Source organism: Panthera uncia, assembly GCF_023721935.1.
Source record: "Panthera uncia isolate 11264 chromosome C1 unlocalized genomic scaffold, Puncia_PCG_1.0 HiC_scaffold_3, whole genome shotgun sequence".
Taxonomy (NCBI): domain Eukaryota; kingdom Metazoa; phylum Chordata; class Mammalia; order Carnivora; family Felidae; genus Panthera; species Panthera uncia.
In genome coordinates this window covers 8,183,928-8,198,975 of record NW_026057584.1, presented here as the reverse complement: position 1 = coordinate 8,198,975, position 15,048 = coordinate 8,183,928, and the positions used below count along the sequence as shown (strand labels likewise).

Sequence of the window (15,048 nt, the reverse complement as noted above, 5' to 3'; positions counted from 1 at the left end):
AAAGCTGAACGCCGTCTTCTGTTCCTTTTCACACCAGACTGATGCTGCCACTGCACTGTCCTATTTCTTCAGAGCATTGATCACTATCTGAAATTATTTGCTTCCTGTCTCCTCTCATTAGAATCTAATGGTAGGGACTTCTCTAGTCTTGTCCAGCAAGTACCTCCACCATTTAGAACAGTGGTTGGTATATAAAAAGTGCTCGATACATATGCGTGGAGTGAATGTATAATGCTTAAAGGGTTTGCATATTGTATATTCATATTGTATATTCTCGATATTCAAGAGCTAAAAAAGAAAGAAAGAAAACAAGAGAAAAGAAAAGAAAGGAAAAGAAAAGAAAAAAAAATCCACTAACAAACATTTTAGGGACAAGGTGGTTGGAAGCAAATGAAGAGTCTGAAAGGAGCTGAACTCCCAGAAAAGGGGCTCCCAGAATCCAGAAGAATCTCCAGATGTCAAAAGGATTAAAGGCAGGAGACAGAACAGGAAGGACCAGAAGGGGGCAGTGGATCAGTGGCGTTCGAGTATGCACTGGAGGAGAGGAGGCCGGGGCCAGAGACAGACAGCAGTGGCTGAGGAGTGAATGAGAGGCAGGGAGTGGAAAGAAGGAGTGGAGACAATTCCAAGGAGTTTGCATCTGCAGAGAAAGAGAAGGATGCAGCAGGACTGAGGGAAAACGTTATTTTTAAAAACTTGGTTTTTAGGGTGACTTGAATACATTTTGAGGTTAAGAACTGAAGGACTCGGAGAAGAGGGCTTTGCTGATTTTTCTGAATTGTGTGTCATCTCTTCTTCCTTTTTAAATTTTCATCTTATTCATTTATTTTTTTTTACCTCTCCTTCATTTCTTTTAAAGTTGTTTTTTAAAAAAAATTTTTTAACGTTTATTTTTGAGACAGAGAGAGAGCATGAATGGGAGAGGGTCAGAGAGAGAGAGGGAGACATAGAATCCGAAGCAGGCTCCAGGCTCTGAGCTGTCAGCACAGAGCCCGAAGCGGGGCTCGAACTCACAGACCGCGAGATCGTGACCCGAGCCGAAGTCGGACGCCCAACCGACCGAGCCACCCAGGCGCCCCTAAAGTTGTATTTGTTTTAAGGGGCTCAAACTCACAACCTCGAGATCAGGAGTTGCACGCTCTTCCGACTGAGCCAGCCAGGCGCCCCGATCTCTTCTTCCTTTAAATTCACCCGTGCTTCCCTTATGGCAGGCACTTCTTCCTGTCACGTCCCTCTACTAGAGGCACGTGAAAGGCAGGCCTGTGCCTCACACACGCATATATAGTAAGAGTATAAGTGTGACCTAACGTGGCCTTTGGTGGACTTGACTGCCTGCAACCCCTGCTTTTGCCCAACTGGGGCCAGACTCAGTGCTTCACCACATGCCCGCCACAGAAGTCCAAAAACACTGGCAAGGAACGCAGCGAACCTCAATCAGAGTTTTCTACATAGAAATCTATGTTTGAAAGGGTCTTCTAAGTTCTCCCATAGCTTTCTCCAAGGTCATCTGTCTTCTCCTCCCCTACCTACGCAGACTCTTCGGGTCCTCTTGATTGCCCGCAGCATCTGAATGCTGACCCTCTGCCTGCACAAGTCCGAACTGGGAGCGCCCTTTGTTCATCAAGCATGCTGCCCGGAGACTTTAGTTTATCTTACAGCCACCTGTGTGGCTGTACATGTTTCCTTCTCTAACTTTTCCTCAATGTCTCCACCAGTACTTCTCAAAGTATGGTCCACAGACCACCTGCATCAGAATCACCTGGGGTGTTCTAACAGGTGGATTTCTAGGCCCCGCGCCTACTGAATCAGAGTCTCTGGCAGGTACTTGTAAATGTTTGAGAACGAGTGGCTGTACGCTGTGCTATGCCTGGGCTGTATGCTCTCTTTCATAACGTTCTGTGGCCTTCGATGTACCCACGGACGGCCCAGCTCTGCAGGCATTCGGATCTGCACCCACTCTACCAAGGCGGACTTGAACCTACAAGGGCCTCGTCCCCGCAGCTCTGTCCTCTCCTTCTGCTTGTGCTCCCCGCTGCCCGTGCTCCTCCCCCCTTCTCCTAGTCCACCACAGCTGCAGCCCCCCTCTGGGCCTGCTCCGGTCCCTCCTGCACGGTCCCTCTATCACACTGTCCCTGGAGTACACACTTTTTTGGCCTTAGTTGTTTCACGATAAGATGATCCACATTGCCTGAGCATACGCACTGTTGCCTGAGGAGATGGTAAGAGTCTAAGGAGGACTGGGCTGTAACTTTTTTTCTAAGAGCAGCTGGCAAAGAAGTGTGTCCCTGACAGTGAAGGAGGCTCTAAGCAGGTGGAGAAGCTTCCCTGGGATGGTCTTTTCTCCACCGGGAGGTGTCCAGTCCCCTGAGAGCCTTCCTTGATGGGGAGCAGATACAGTTTAGGAAAAGGAAAGGAGACGAGCTCTCACTCTGAGAAAAGAGATGGTATTTCCAGAAAGTAAAAGGAAACCTGGATTCATTGAACTTTGTTGTTGTTGTTTTAATCCAACCTTGGAATTTAAAAATTGGCTTTTGAAGACAACAGCCCTAATGTGAAGAATAGAATTACCACTGAAAGAGGGCAATAGTCTACTAAAAATGTACTTCTCTTCCCATCCACAGATGCAAACAGACCCTTCGGCAACAGACAGAAGGAGAGGAGGAATCTGGGAGCAGGGGCTACACCACAGAGGGCCCATCTCTTGGTGTAGTCTCCTCCCTCTGGCCTCAGACCTTACTACTGTGGGAACCGCAAAACTTTTAATTGTTGGTATTTTATAAAGGATAGTGAAAGCTACTGGGAGGTCAGAGTAAGTTCCTAAAAAAGATCCCTTCTCTCTCTCATGTCGGACTTGCAGGCACTGCAGATATGATCGCTCTCTCCCACACCACACCGGTCACACCACCATTTGACTGGGTTTTGAGGCCTCCCAGCACCCCAGCCCATCCCAGGTGCATTCCCATCGTTCTCCACATGACTCGAAGGGGATTTTTTTTCTCCATTTTGTAACCTCTGTTCTCTCACGTAGGAATATAAGAGTCCCTACTCTGCCAAGGAAATCTCTTGAACAAATGTACATCATAAAGGTATGAAAAAAGTTAACAACAAACAAACAACGGGCGCATCTATGTTCTGGAAGAGAACCACTAAATATCATGTCTAAAAGACAAATGTTAAGGTCATGGGTCTTGTCTGGGTACGTTGTAACATTCTTGGAAAGCAGCAACTGAAGCAACAGGAACCGCAAGATCTATCAGTCGATCTCTGGAGTAAAACATAGTGGTGATCCTACGGTCTGATAAATGTCTTTCTTCCCATCATGGGGCCGAGTTCACGTTCCAGAAAAAGTAGAGATGAAAGCAGTGCCATGCTAAAGACTGTAGGAATATTTTAATTCATATGTTTTAATTCATTATGTAATAATAATATCAGTCTATTTTACAAGTTAGATGTATGAGAATGTATGAAATAGAAATGGTAGGAAAAAAACTAAACATAAGTCAGGAATATGAATTTTTCCAAAACCAGGGGCCAAAGGAAGATGTGTTGCCTGCAGGGCCCAAGGAGGAGGCAGGGAGGGGGTGGGAAGAGCATCCACTCTCGTGGTAAGCGTTTGTCCCTGTGTCACCGTGGGAAGGACTCAAGGCTCGCCTTCTACCCTGGTCTGGGGTTGGGAGTTTAGTCTGGTCAGTGGAAGATGGCAGCTTGGGAGGAAACAGCCATCTGGTTACCTACACAGAACCGGTCCCCTGGTGGCTGCAGGTGGGTTTTGCCATAGAGGGAATTAGGGGTGAAAGTGTCAAAAACCAAATGTGTGGAGGAAAAAAGTAAACAGTTTCCTCCTTTCCCCCCAAAACCCCAAATTCTTGAAATGCACACACATTCTTCTCTCAAACGTAGAAAAGTCTCACTCTGGATGTGCTTACAAGAAGATCGTCGTCAAAAAACTTTGTCTCTATGATAACATTCCCACTATAAGTAAGAAAAGAGGGCAAAAGAGTGAATGTGTTAGGCAACAGATTTCATTCTCACAAAGTGGTTTCAGTTTGGGTCTGCTGGGCTCAAGGACATGCACCCACCTAGAACCTTGGCTTGGGGACACTAAAATCTATGTCTAAATGGGGTTAGAAGTCTTAATGTGACATTTAACTTTCTGCAAGTTCAGAAAACAGAAGAGAGAGCATATCTTAATCCTTGATATATATAAAGCCCTTAGTAGAGGACTTTGCACACAGGGGTGCTTATAAAATGTGACTTTTTTTTTTTTTTTTTAAAATAACTGACTTTTTGATACGCCTGGACACCTGCAGGCCTCAGGGGTCGTATCTTTCCCTACAACACCTACTGTGGTGGACAGCTGAGGGTTGGCCTTTCCTGCATCTGTTCTCATCACTTTGGGTAATAGCACTCTGCTCTTCTTTTGGGGACCCACACCATCTTCAGTCTGTGTCAGTCAAGTAGCCCCCGCTTCACCTGGCAAAGAGGTGGGCATAGGACATAATTTGGGCCAGTCAGACTCTCTCCCTAGAGCAGGATACTTCCTATGGCTGCTCCTGAAGGAAATCATCCACGGATTCCTGCCATCTGCATCTTTTGAGCTGCCCAGGTCTCAGGACACCCCACACCTTTCAGCTCTCTGTCCTATTAGCTGGAGTCAGTTTCTATGGCTTGCAGCCAAAGAACCCCAAATGATACACCTGTATCGCTGCACAGAGTGGAATTTCATTTTTCTTGGTGGGTATCTCAGTGTTTCCAAACCAAAGCACTCTTGAACCAAGTTAAGGGCAACAGAGGAACTGATTTTAGGTTCCAAAAAGTAAAATATGACTGAAATAACCTAGATATGTCATCATATACTTACTGGTTTTAGTACCTGAAAAAAATTGGGCCTGGTCAAGGAGGAGTCAAATGAAGGCTAATAAAATATAAAAAACGCCCTTCTATATACTACCCTGTACTTTTCCGGCGTAATTAATAGCCAGCAGATACATTTTTGCTGGTAATTAATTATAAAGTAGGTACATAAGAAACTCAAGATTTAAATGGCTAATAGAATATAAAAACACCTACTATTGTAATTAAAAATCTGTTAAGGACTTATAAACAACCTCTATATTCAGTGTGGCTTTCATCAAGGATCTGTTTAAAGGGACAATCCAATATTACACGATTATCTGTGTGAATAACCCACTACAACACAGTATTACTAAAACCTTTGAAAGACTAATACCTTTTTCCAAGAGAGAATGGTAAGTGGGTTGTTACTGACAGTGGTTTTGGACAAAGGACAAACTAATGATTCTTTGAGCAGGAAGCATAGCTATTAAAAGTGGTAAGCTAGTCTCTGAAAAACTGTAACCAAAGATTATCCTCTAAAACAAAATTAGACCTTTGACAGACTCCATTAAAGGCTATTCAAGAAACGTACAGAGTATCAGACGTTTGGTAGTCAGGAAAGTGAGCAAAGTAGCCTAGATTTAATATATAGCACATGCCAGTGTCCTTCCATATCATCTCATTTTGTCCTGACTACACCTCTGTGAGACAGAATTATTAATTCTATGTTTAGAGAGGAGAAAAATAAGGCCAGAGGTATTGTCCAAGATTGCACAGCTAGTCAGGGTTAATCAGGAATTTAGTCTAAATCTAAAGTTGTTTAGTCTAACCTAAAGTTGTGTATTTTTTCCATTTGATCACACTATCTTTTTCATATGACAGAAGTCAGTAACCTGTAAATCTGACTATCTCTGGATACTCTTTACCCTTATTTTCAACCCAGGTTGCCTGCTGACCAGTCCCCCCACTGCCTGGAACGCCTGCTTCTAGACACACTCCACAATCCCTGTGGTCTGCTCACTCACGTTAGCACGCTGGCAGGCATCATCTGGGACTCAGGCGCTGCCTCTATCAGGGACTGCCAGGTGTTTGTGGAGTTAGGGATCACAAAGCCAAACTCGAAGAACCATTCTGAAGGAAGAAGGAAAAGTGGGTAAGTGGGCGTCCCAGACAGTCTCAGGACTTTTTGTCCGCCCCCCTTTGGAGTGAGCCTCTTCTTACCCCAAGAACCATAAATGCAGCCGTCAGAAACCTCTGGAGCCAGAGCCATAAGAAAGGACATGGAAGCCCCCTCAGGCTGTCCTCTGAACCCACCAGAGGCTTGCTGCCTATGCTCCAGGGTCTAAAGCACTAGGACCAGTGGGCAGATACAGCATAAGCAAGGCTTTCTTAGAAGTAGGCAATAGGTAAATGATAAAGAGAAGGACAGAATAGGCCTTCTACTTGGAATCTCGGCTCTAACATACATACGTGCACTCTTACAGTCCATGGTTAGAAAATCAGTGCAGAGTGGCCTTGCCAGTCAGATCTGCCTGAGACTGTATGGAGAGCGCCGTACCAGGCCCCAATCGGCTGCTTCCTCGTGACCTCGTTACAATTCACCAGTGACAAAGTAGACACCAACCCCAGGCCCACCAGGGTCAGAAACCCTTTTTTTGGGCTCAGTGCCCCTTGTCATCAGCTTTGTTTTTGTTTCTTTTTGCTGGGGGCCCCCAGTCTCGCGGGGTGTGGGAATCCTATCACAAATTGAGTTGCGAAATGAATGTTACCAAAGCAGTGCTTTAGTTCCCTGGATCTTGCCTTTTTTTCCCTGTCACCCTAAGTGTGGCTTCTAGGCACAAAGGCCACAGAATACCTTCTAGGCATTGCCCTTTGAAGTAAACTTTTTGCTCCAGGCGGAATTTTTCCATTTGCTCCGCTGAAGAGAAGTTCAATTCTCGAGACACTGCCTTGCACTTGAGGATTTTCTTGGGAACACGGGCTGGTAAAGAAAAAGAAATATTGAAGCCACCCTCAACGAAAATCACATACTATGGTGCTTCAAGTTTCTGGGAGCTTTTTAGAGCTGATTTAGAGAACACATTATCTATGTTAAATTTCAGAGGATGCCTTGGTAACAGAATTATACTTTTTAATTTAGGCAGAGGTCCCCAATTGGTCAAGTGCATCTGACTGAAAGATCATCAAGAAACACAAGATACAGTGCATCTAAGGGCCTTCCCTAGCTGCTGTCATCAGGAAGTGGGCTGAACAGGCACCTTCTCTACTGTGTTCTGTTAGTTTTAACCCCTTAGTTTTTCTTTTATTTCAGGGGGATAAAAAGGCAAATTTTCTTTTGGAAAAAAAAACAACAAAGTTGAGATCTTGGTTTGTATCTTTAGGTATGTTCTGATGCTAAAATTTCAGCACAAAGTGGACTTTGGGAAGTGAGAGAAAGAACGATAGGAAAGGAACTAGGAAGTCCAACAACATGTGCTGTGCCTGCAGGGGCTTGCCCCCCATTAGGGTCTGCATTAATTCAGCTCCCTGATGCTTGGGCCCTGCTCCCGAAACACGAGAGCCCTGTGCAGATAAAGGGTTGGAGAGTACCTTCATGCTCCACACCGGGGACTGACAGGTCTTCTGTTCCTTGCCATAGTATCTTCCCTGTCTCAGCATCCCGGAGGTTCATCCAATTTCTGATCAAATATACTAAGGAAAAATAGTGCGCTGAAAGTGACTCTTACTTGGTACTCTAGATGTGTTCTAGCTCTCAGATCTGTTCCTACTGACTCCTGTTTACTGTTTAGCAAGTTGGCCTATCTGCTAAGTGCCATGGAAGCAAATAAGAGTACAGGAGGGTCTAAAGGACATCTAAAGAAAGATTTTAGCAGAGACCCAGTGGAGATATTTTTATCTACAGCATAAGAACCAAAGGCCATATACACCTAGAAATTGCAAGAAAGTGGTAGAAAATAAATAGTGCAAAGTTAGAAGATTTCCAACAGAATCAGACCAGCCAAGATAAAAGACCTAAAGAGGGGTGCCTGAGTGGCTCAGTCAGTTAAGGGTCTGACTCTTGATTTCAGCTCAGGTCACAATCCTGGGATGGTGGGACTGAGCTTCGCACGAAGCGTAGAACTTGCTCGAGATTCGTTCTCTCTCTGCACCTTCTCTCCCTGCCCTTCTCCCCTGCTTGTGTGGTCTCAATAAATAAATAAACAGACCTAAAGAAAAAGATAAGACAGGTATACCAGTACACACGCAGACCACCCCACCCCACAGTGAGGCTCACAGCCCGTAAGTTTTACTCACAAGTCCAGAGCTCTCACGCACCTGTTTAGTGGCCTGCTCTTAAATATCAGAAAATAGCCAAGGATCACCAGAAATTGAGGAAAGCATTTACTATGAAAGATAGACCAAAATAGGGAGAAAAAAGCAACTCAGAGGAAAAAAGAGAATATACAGGAAGATACAAACTTTTAAAAAGATACATTAAAAACAAACAAAACGGCCAGAGATAACATAACCCTTATGGTCGCTAAAAATTATATACAATAGAATTTTGTATATTTTGGTGATTTTCTCTGGCTCAAGCTTACAATTTTTTTTTTAATTTATTTATTTTGAAAGAGAGCGCGCGAGAGAGAGCACTGGAGGGATGGAGAGAGAGAGAGAATCCCAAGCACAGGCTAGAACTCACGAACCGTGAGATCATGACCTGAGCCGAAACAGAGCCAGACCCTTAACCAACTGAGCTACCCAGGCACCCCAAGCTTACAAATTTTGAGGCTAGTCGATTGACAATCTCTTTTTGTCATAAAATGCCTTCAAGTAATTATATTTTCTAGTTTCTGTATTGTTCATCATACAATAAATGAGTCAGTAATAAATAGCAATAAAAAAAAGAACATTCAGAAAAATGTTAGAAATAATGTTAGAAAAAAATATTTTGTTTATTCATTCACATTTAAAAATGTTTCTTTTTGAGAGAGACAGAGAGAAAGCATGAGTGGGGGAAGGGCAAAGAGAGGGAGAAAGAGGATCCGGAGCGGGCTCTGCACTGACAGCAGAGAGCTCGACATGGAGATTGAATTCACAAACCACAAGATCATGACCTGAGTTGAAGTGTCTGACTTCAACTTCAAGCCACCCAGGTGCCCCAGAAAAATACACATTTTGATAGCAGAACCAAACAACTCAATGTAAGGGTTGGAAGACAAAGTTGAGGAACTCTTTCAGAAAGAAAAATAAAAAGCCACAATGATAGAACACAGGAGAGTAAAGATACAAAAACTGGGTATCAGTCTAAGAGGTCCAACATCTAAATAACAGCAGTTCAAGAAAGACAGAAGAGAAAGACCAAGAGAAAGTCATGAATGAGTTAATTCACAAAAATGTCCCAGATTGAAAGGGTCCAGCAAGTGCCCAAGTCACATCAGAGAGAATCTGCAGAACATCAATGTTAGAGAGAAGCTTTCAGAGGGAAAACAAGCTGTCACATAAAAGGTCAGAATCAGAATGGGAAAAAAAGAATCAGAATGAATTACATTTTTCAACAGGGACTCTGAAGGATAGAGTAAAAAAAAAAATGAAGCAGTGACTTTAAAATTCTCAGGGAAATTCCTGGAACTAAAAAAAGATTTACTTTCTCAAGAAACTAATGGTAATACGCTATTTCAAACTAACAGGTGAAGACTAAGGAAGAGAACAATATTGAATCCAGGAAGCAAGGGATCTGAAACAAGGTACAGGTGAAGGTCCTCAAATGATTGTGAAAGAGACCCCAGAACAACAGCTCCTCAGTGGGTCTGGAGGGCAACTGGTCAAGGGTCCAGACAAGAACAGGTCAGAATGCTTAGGGAGAGGGGTGCCTGGGTGGCTCAGTCGTAAAGCATCTGACTTTGGCTCAGGTCATGATCTCATGGTTCATGGGTTCAAGCCCTGCGTTGGGCTCTGTGCTGACAGCTCGGAGACTGGAGCCTGCTTCGGATTCTGTGTGTCTCTCTCTCTCTGCCCCTCCCCCACTCATGCTCTGACTCTCCCCTCTCAAAAATAAATATACGTGTAAAAAAAAAAAAAAAAGAATGCCTAGGGAGAGATTAAGAAATTCATTGAATATCTGATGTGTTTATATGGGAAGATTCCTACAATTAGGGGAGATTTGGGGGTTAAGTTTGTGAGAAGCACAGAAAATCTAAGCAAATAAATAAAAAACCAAGACAGTAATTATCACCAGGGAAAAACCAAAGGTAGTATTGGAAGAAAAGAGTAGTTATAGTTGACTACACGGCTTCATCGCAAAAATGTTCACATAGTCATAATAATAAAGACACAGGCTGTGGACCCAATACCGCTATCCCATGAGGCTGGGGGAAGGAGAGCATGTATGTGTGCTCAGGCAGAAGTGCTGGGAAAGAGTAAAACTCATTTTCCAGAGTGGGAAGTTGATAAACAATGTCTAAAATGGAAACACTAAGACACAGCCACAGTGTGCAACTCAGAAATATGAAGACAAATACCAAATAAATCAGCCAGAAATTGAAAACAGTTTTCTCCGGGGAGTAGAAAACAGGAGTCAGAGGGCACAGAACTCTGCTCATCATGCAAAACCAGGTAGAACTAGGACACTGAGCAACGCACACACACAACTGTGACAAAGATGGACTAAACTTACGAAGATAGTCCTGAGGTGTTGTGTTTTTTTTAACAATGGACAAATAATTACAGAAAAAGAAAATTAATATTATCTATCCATAGAGGCTAAGTCTGAGAAAAATCGTTCATATTTGTAAAGAGACTGAGCTTCAGCTAAATACAGGTGATAGGGTTTCGTTTGCAGGTCTTGTGTTTTCTCTTTCTGCCGTCTAGCAACCAAACCCTCTTCCCAACAGCACCCTGCAGCCTCCATGCCCTCGTGGGAGACAGCCACTGCTCGGCGGTACTGTAACTAGCAGACCCAAATCCTTCTCTCTGGAGCCTGGAACAGCGGGAGGCAAGCACATGGCCTAGGCTTGGACGCCTGGGCACCAGTTCGAGGGCCCAGTCACACAAGGGTTTGAGGAAAAGGCGGCCGTTCTTCAGAACGGGGCAGCAGGTAGTGCTAAGCCAACCTTTCCTGCCGTGTGGCTGTTGCCGCAGGTTCTGGTCCGACTGCCAGTCAGTTCTGAAACCCCAGGGAGCCTTTGGCCTTTCCCACTGTTTGGGCAGCTTGCGGTGTTGAACCCCAAGCGGCACAGCTGGTTAGCATCACTATGCACGTAATGGTACATTTAACCCTCTGGAGAGATTCTTTCTAGGTTTTGCTGTGGTAAGAGAGAAGTCACAAAAGGTAGCCAGGGGTTATCCAGTAGAGTGCCTTGAATGTGAGGGGTACCCAAGCCTCCTGGGCCCTCCATTTGCCTGTGCACTATACCCCCACCCTCCCACATGAACCTACCACTGCTGTGCTACTCTCCTCTCGGTGTGTGCAATCCTAACCACGTCTCCTTGTATGCTCATTGTATCATCAGATACTGCTGCTCTTATACACCTATGTGGTGTTCTCTTCCCTGCTTCATATTTTGAAATTCCACTTTATTTCTAATGTTTATATGTTTATTTGGAGAGGAGAGTGAGAGATAGTGGGGGTGGGGGGGAAGGGCAGAGAGAGAGTCCCAAGTAGGCTCTGTGCTGTCAGCACTAAGTCCAATACAGGGCTAGATCTCAGGGACCCTGAGTTCATGACCTGAGCCAAAACCAAGAGTCGGATGCTTAACTGACCGAGCCATCCAGGCATCCCTGAAATTCCACTTTTTTTTAAAACAACTAAATTCAAAAGCAAGTCAAAAGTATACATACTTATTAGATCACTTTGTTGTTTTTTTTTTAAAGTAGGTCCTACACCCAATGTGGGGCTTGACCTCATCATCCCAAGATCAAGAGTCAAATGGTCTACTAACTGAGCCAGCCAGATGCCCCTAGATCATGTATTAAAATTCCAATTACTACAAATACACTTATGTATTCTGGGGTCTCCATGTATTGAGAGAAAGCTTCCCCAACTGGAGAAACGAAACAATGTATACTATCGCTCTGTCCAGCAAGTCCACTCTTGAGCTCAGATCTAAACAGAACTGCCTTAGACATTTAAGCCCAAGGTTTTCAGAAGACACGGTACTCATTTAACCTATCGTATACATGCTTTTCATTCTTTCTCTTCAGATAGACACGTGTACCAATATAGCTACGTTGGACACCAGATTTTCTTCAATTAAACGACAATACTAAAATTATTCTTCAAGTTTCAGGCTCACACACAAGTGGAGCTTTCTAGCAAAACGCAAGAAAAGCCTGGGAACAGGGGCTCCCTTCATAAAGCAACAGCTAGATCAGACCTAGCAGTTTTCAGAAAAAGCATTATTGCTGCTTGCCCAGGTCAGCAAAGAAAAGCCTGGCACCAGAACTTACTCTTCGGTCTATTAGAGGATAGAAAGAAAATGAGTGTTCTCTCCGGTAATTAGTGGATAGTGAATTTAAGCTTCCTCCATTTTATAGCAAGGGAGATAAGCTGCTAAAAATATATGGCTTATCTCCCTAACATAAGCACCTCTTCTCTTTATAAATAATCAATTTAAGAACTTTAATTATCTTTTTGGGAAATAGATTAAAAAAATATTTTGGCTAGTTCAACAACTAGGCATTTCCTACGTGTACCTTAGTCTGGAAACCTATCAGTGTCTATGTCATGTGCTTCACTTTATAATCCTAAGAAAACCTGTAACACTTTACCCTCAATAAGTCACACAAAATGAGAGAAATACATACAGAGTTCCATCCAGTGATGTTGGGGTGGAGGCTGCTTAGAACCCCTCCAAGTTCTGTAAGTCAGAGGTACAAAGGAATACTCTTTAATTCATGGCAGAGATGCAGCCATTTGGGAACAGCTTTATAAATCATAAAAATACAAATCCATAACAGCCCAATAGCAAAAATAAATAAATATTATTATTATTATTTAATGTTGATCTACTTTTGAAAGAGAGAGAGCACAAGTGGGGGAGGGGCAGAGAGAGAGAGAGAGAGAGAGAGACAGAACCTGAACTGAGAGCAGAGCCTGATGCGGGGCCTGAACTCATGAAGAGCGAGATCATGACCTGAGCTGAAGTCGGAAGCTCCACGGACTGAGCCACCCAGGTGCCCCAGAAATAAAAATTATTAAGGTAGGTATCTTAAAATAATAACAATGACAAAAGATGGTCCTCAAAAGAAGCAGCATATTTGGCTAAAAATGCTGGAAATGAAAGGCAAGCTTTGATGGCTGATCATCTGGCTGAAAACATTTTTAACAGCTTTTTGCTAACTAGATTTTTCAGAGAAAAAGAGCCTGAGTTTTAAGACTCAAAGGTCAAGTCACTTCCAATCTTGAGAGAGGAGAGGATTAGGCAGACAGGCTTTAAGGAGGGGGGCTGGAGGACTATTTATAAATACCACCTTCTGGGTCAGCCAGGTCTTTTCTCATTTAAAAGCTCCCAGGTGATTTATACCCAAGATGAGCACAAAGGAACACTCCTTTACTATGGGAAGCCTCTCTCAGAGAGCTGTTCCTGGTAGCTTATTTGGAACCAGGCAGACAAAAGTAGCACTCTCATATGTAAGAGCATCTTAAAAATAAGCTTCGGCCTGGAAACAATAAGCTCCAGAAAAAAAAAAAAAAAAAATCAATAGATGGTAAAGTGTCCAGCCTTTTAGGAAAGGTAAAAAAGGAAGTATAAACTAAGATAAACATGGAAGAGTGAGAGTCACTTGGCTCAACACAGAAGGTTACATAAGTCCTCTTATGTTTTAAATAGCTGTGACCTGGTATGATTTCGATCCAGTGCGGGAGCTGAGGACAGACCTGAGGTAGAGAAGACAGCCAGGGAGGTGGTGGCGGAGTGGGAAGTGAAGGCTTGGGGGCTGGAAGAAACTAGTCAGGTGAATGAGGTACTAGGTAAATTTCCTTGAGATGTGAATGAAGGAACTGGGATAAAAGAATTTAAAATATTTAGTGACAATCATCTAGAAGCATTTTGGAATGAGTACTGGCTCTTGCTTAGTTTTAAATGGAAATGGTCAACCTCAATTTTTACATATTAAACAGAACAGATACATGGCAGTACCTCACTGGCCAGTTGAGAGGAGAGACAAGAGGGAGATTAGGGGAGGGGGAGAAGGAGAGAGGAGGAATGGGGAAGGCAAAAAGGGGAAAGAGGAAAGAAACACAGAACACATAAACACGCAGAGAGGCATACACAACAGATGGAGTGAAAGAAAAAAGATACTGAGAAAGAGACAAATAGAAATGCCCACATGTAACTGATAACCAAGAGACAGGCCCAGAACAGATGGGAACAATAAGGAAGAAGTTCAGAGATGAGATTCTAGTTTTTCCTGCTTGAATCGTGTATTGTAGAGTTGTCTTGGTTAGTGGCTTTCATACAATGATTTGAAATTGATGGGTAGGTTGACTGCCTCCCTGAAAATGTTAATTGGCTGATTCATAGATTCCTGTAATTTGTCATCCAAACTTGTACTTTTGAGAATGAAAGAGGGTGCTAACTGGACAGCACACTTAAATGAGTTGGTTCATGTAAGGTGCTTAGAACAGTGCCCGGGCATTTAGTGAACAGAGTGTTGTTACAAATTCATTATCATCTCCTACCTAGTCTCCTGATGGTTTTCCTTGCTTCCATTCTTGCCTCCTCTTTCAATCCATACTCCTCAGAGAAGGCAGTTTCTTAAAAACTGTGAATTAGACGGCAATCCCTTGTTTTCCTTTGCACTTAAAAACAAAACTCAAGTCCTTTCCATGGTTTGCAAGTTCCCCAGTTGCCACGTTCCAGCCATAAGTCTCCTTTCTTCAACACGCTAGTGTCTTCTGCTCACGATGTCACCTGAGTGCTCTTGCCCTTACTCTTCACACCCCCACACTCTTGGGACCACTCAGTCTACAGTGATCTCTGAATCTAGATTTGCTGCCTCCTAAGTTGGCCCCCCTCCTTCTGTGCCCCCATGCCAACCCTGACCACAACCTGGCTTCCCCTGAGCAGTCTGTGCTATCTCCATTTCCCCTGAGAGGAGACTAAATACCACTTCACCTTTGCTGTATTACTTTCCTGGTCAAAGACCTTCAAAGGATCCTCACAGACTGATCCAGGTCTCTCCATATATCTGATTTCAAACTATTCTTCTTCTTCTTCTTTTTTTTTTTTT

At 43.6% G+C, this 15,048-nt stretch overlaps 1 protein-coding gene across 1 annotated transcript in view; it reads right to left on the bottom strand.

The window, feature by feature from the left end:
- Nucleotides 1-3,386: 3,386 nt before the first annotated feature.
- Nucleotides 3,387-15,048, bottom strand: part of PDE6D (phosphodiesterase 6D) — a 51,867-nt gene continuing 40,205 nt past the window's right edge. The window contains exons 2-5 of the mRNA XM_049614695.1: nt 7,426-7,514; nt 6,692-6,817; nt 5,862-5,967; nt 3,387-3,972 (exon numbers count right to left, since the gene is read on the bottom strand). Coding sequence (XP_049470652.1) covers nt 3,891-3,972; nt 5,862-5,967; nt 6,692-6,817; nt 7,426-7,514 — 403 coding nt within the window. The 3' untranslated portion in view covers nt 3,387-3,890. The remainder of the gene's footprint in view (nt 3,973-5,861; nt 5,968-6,691; nt 6,818-7,425; nt 7,515-15,048) is intronic.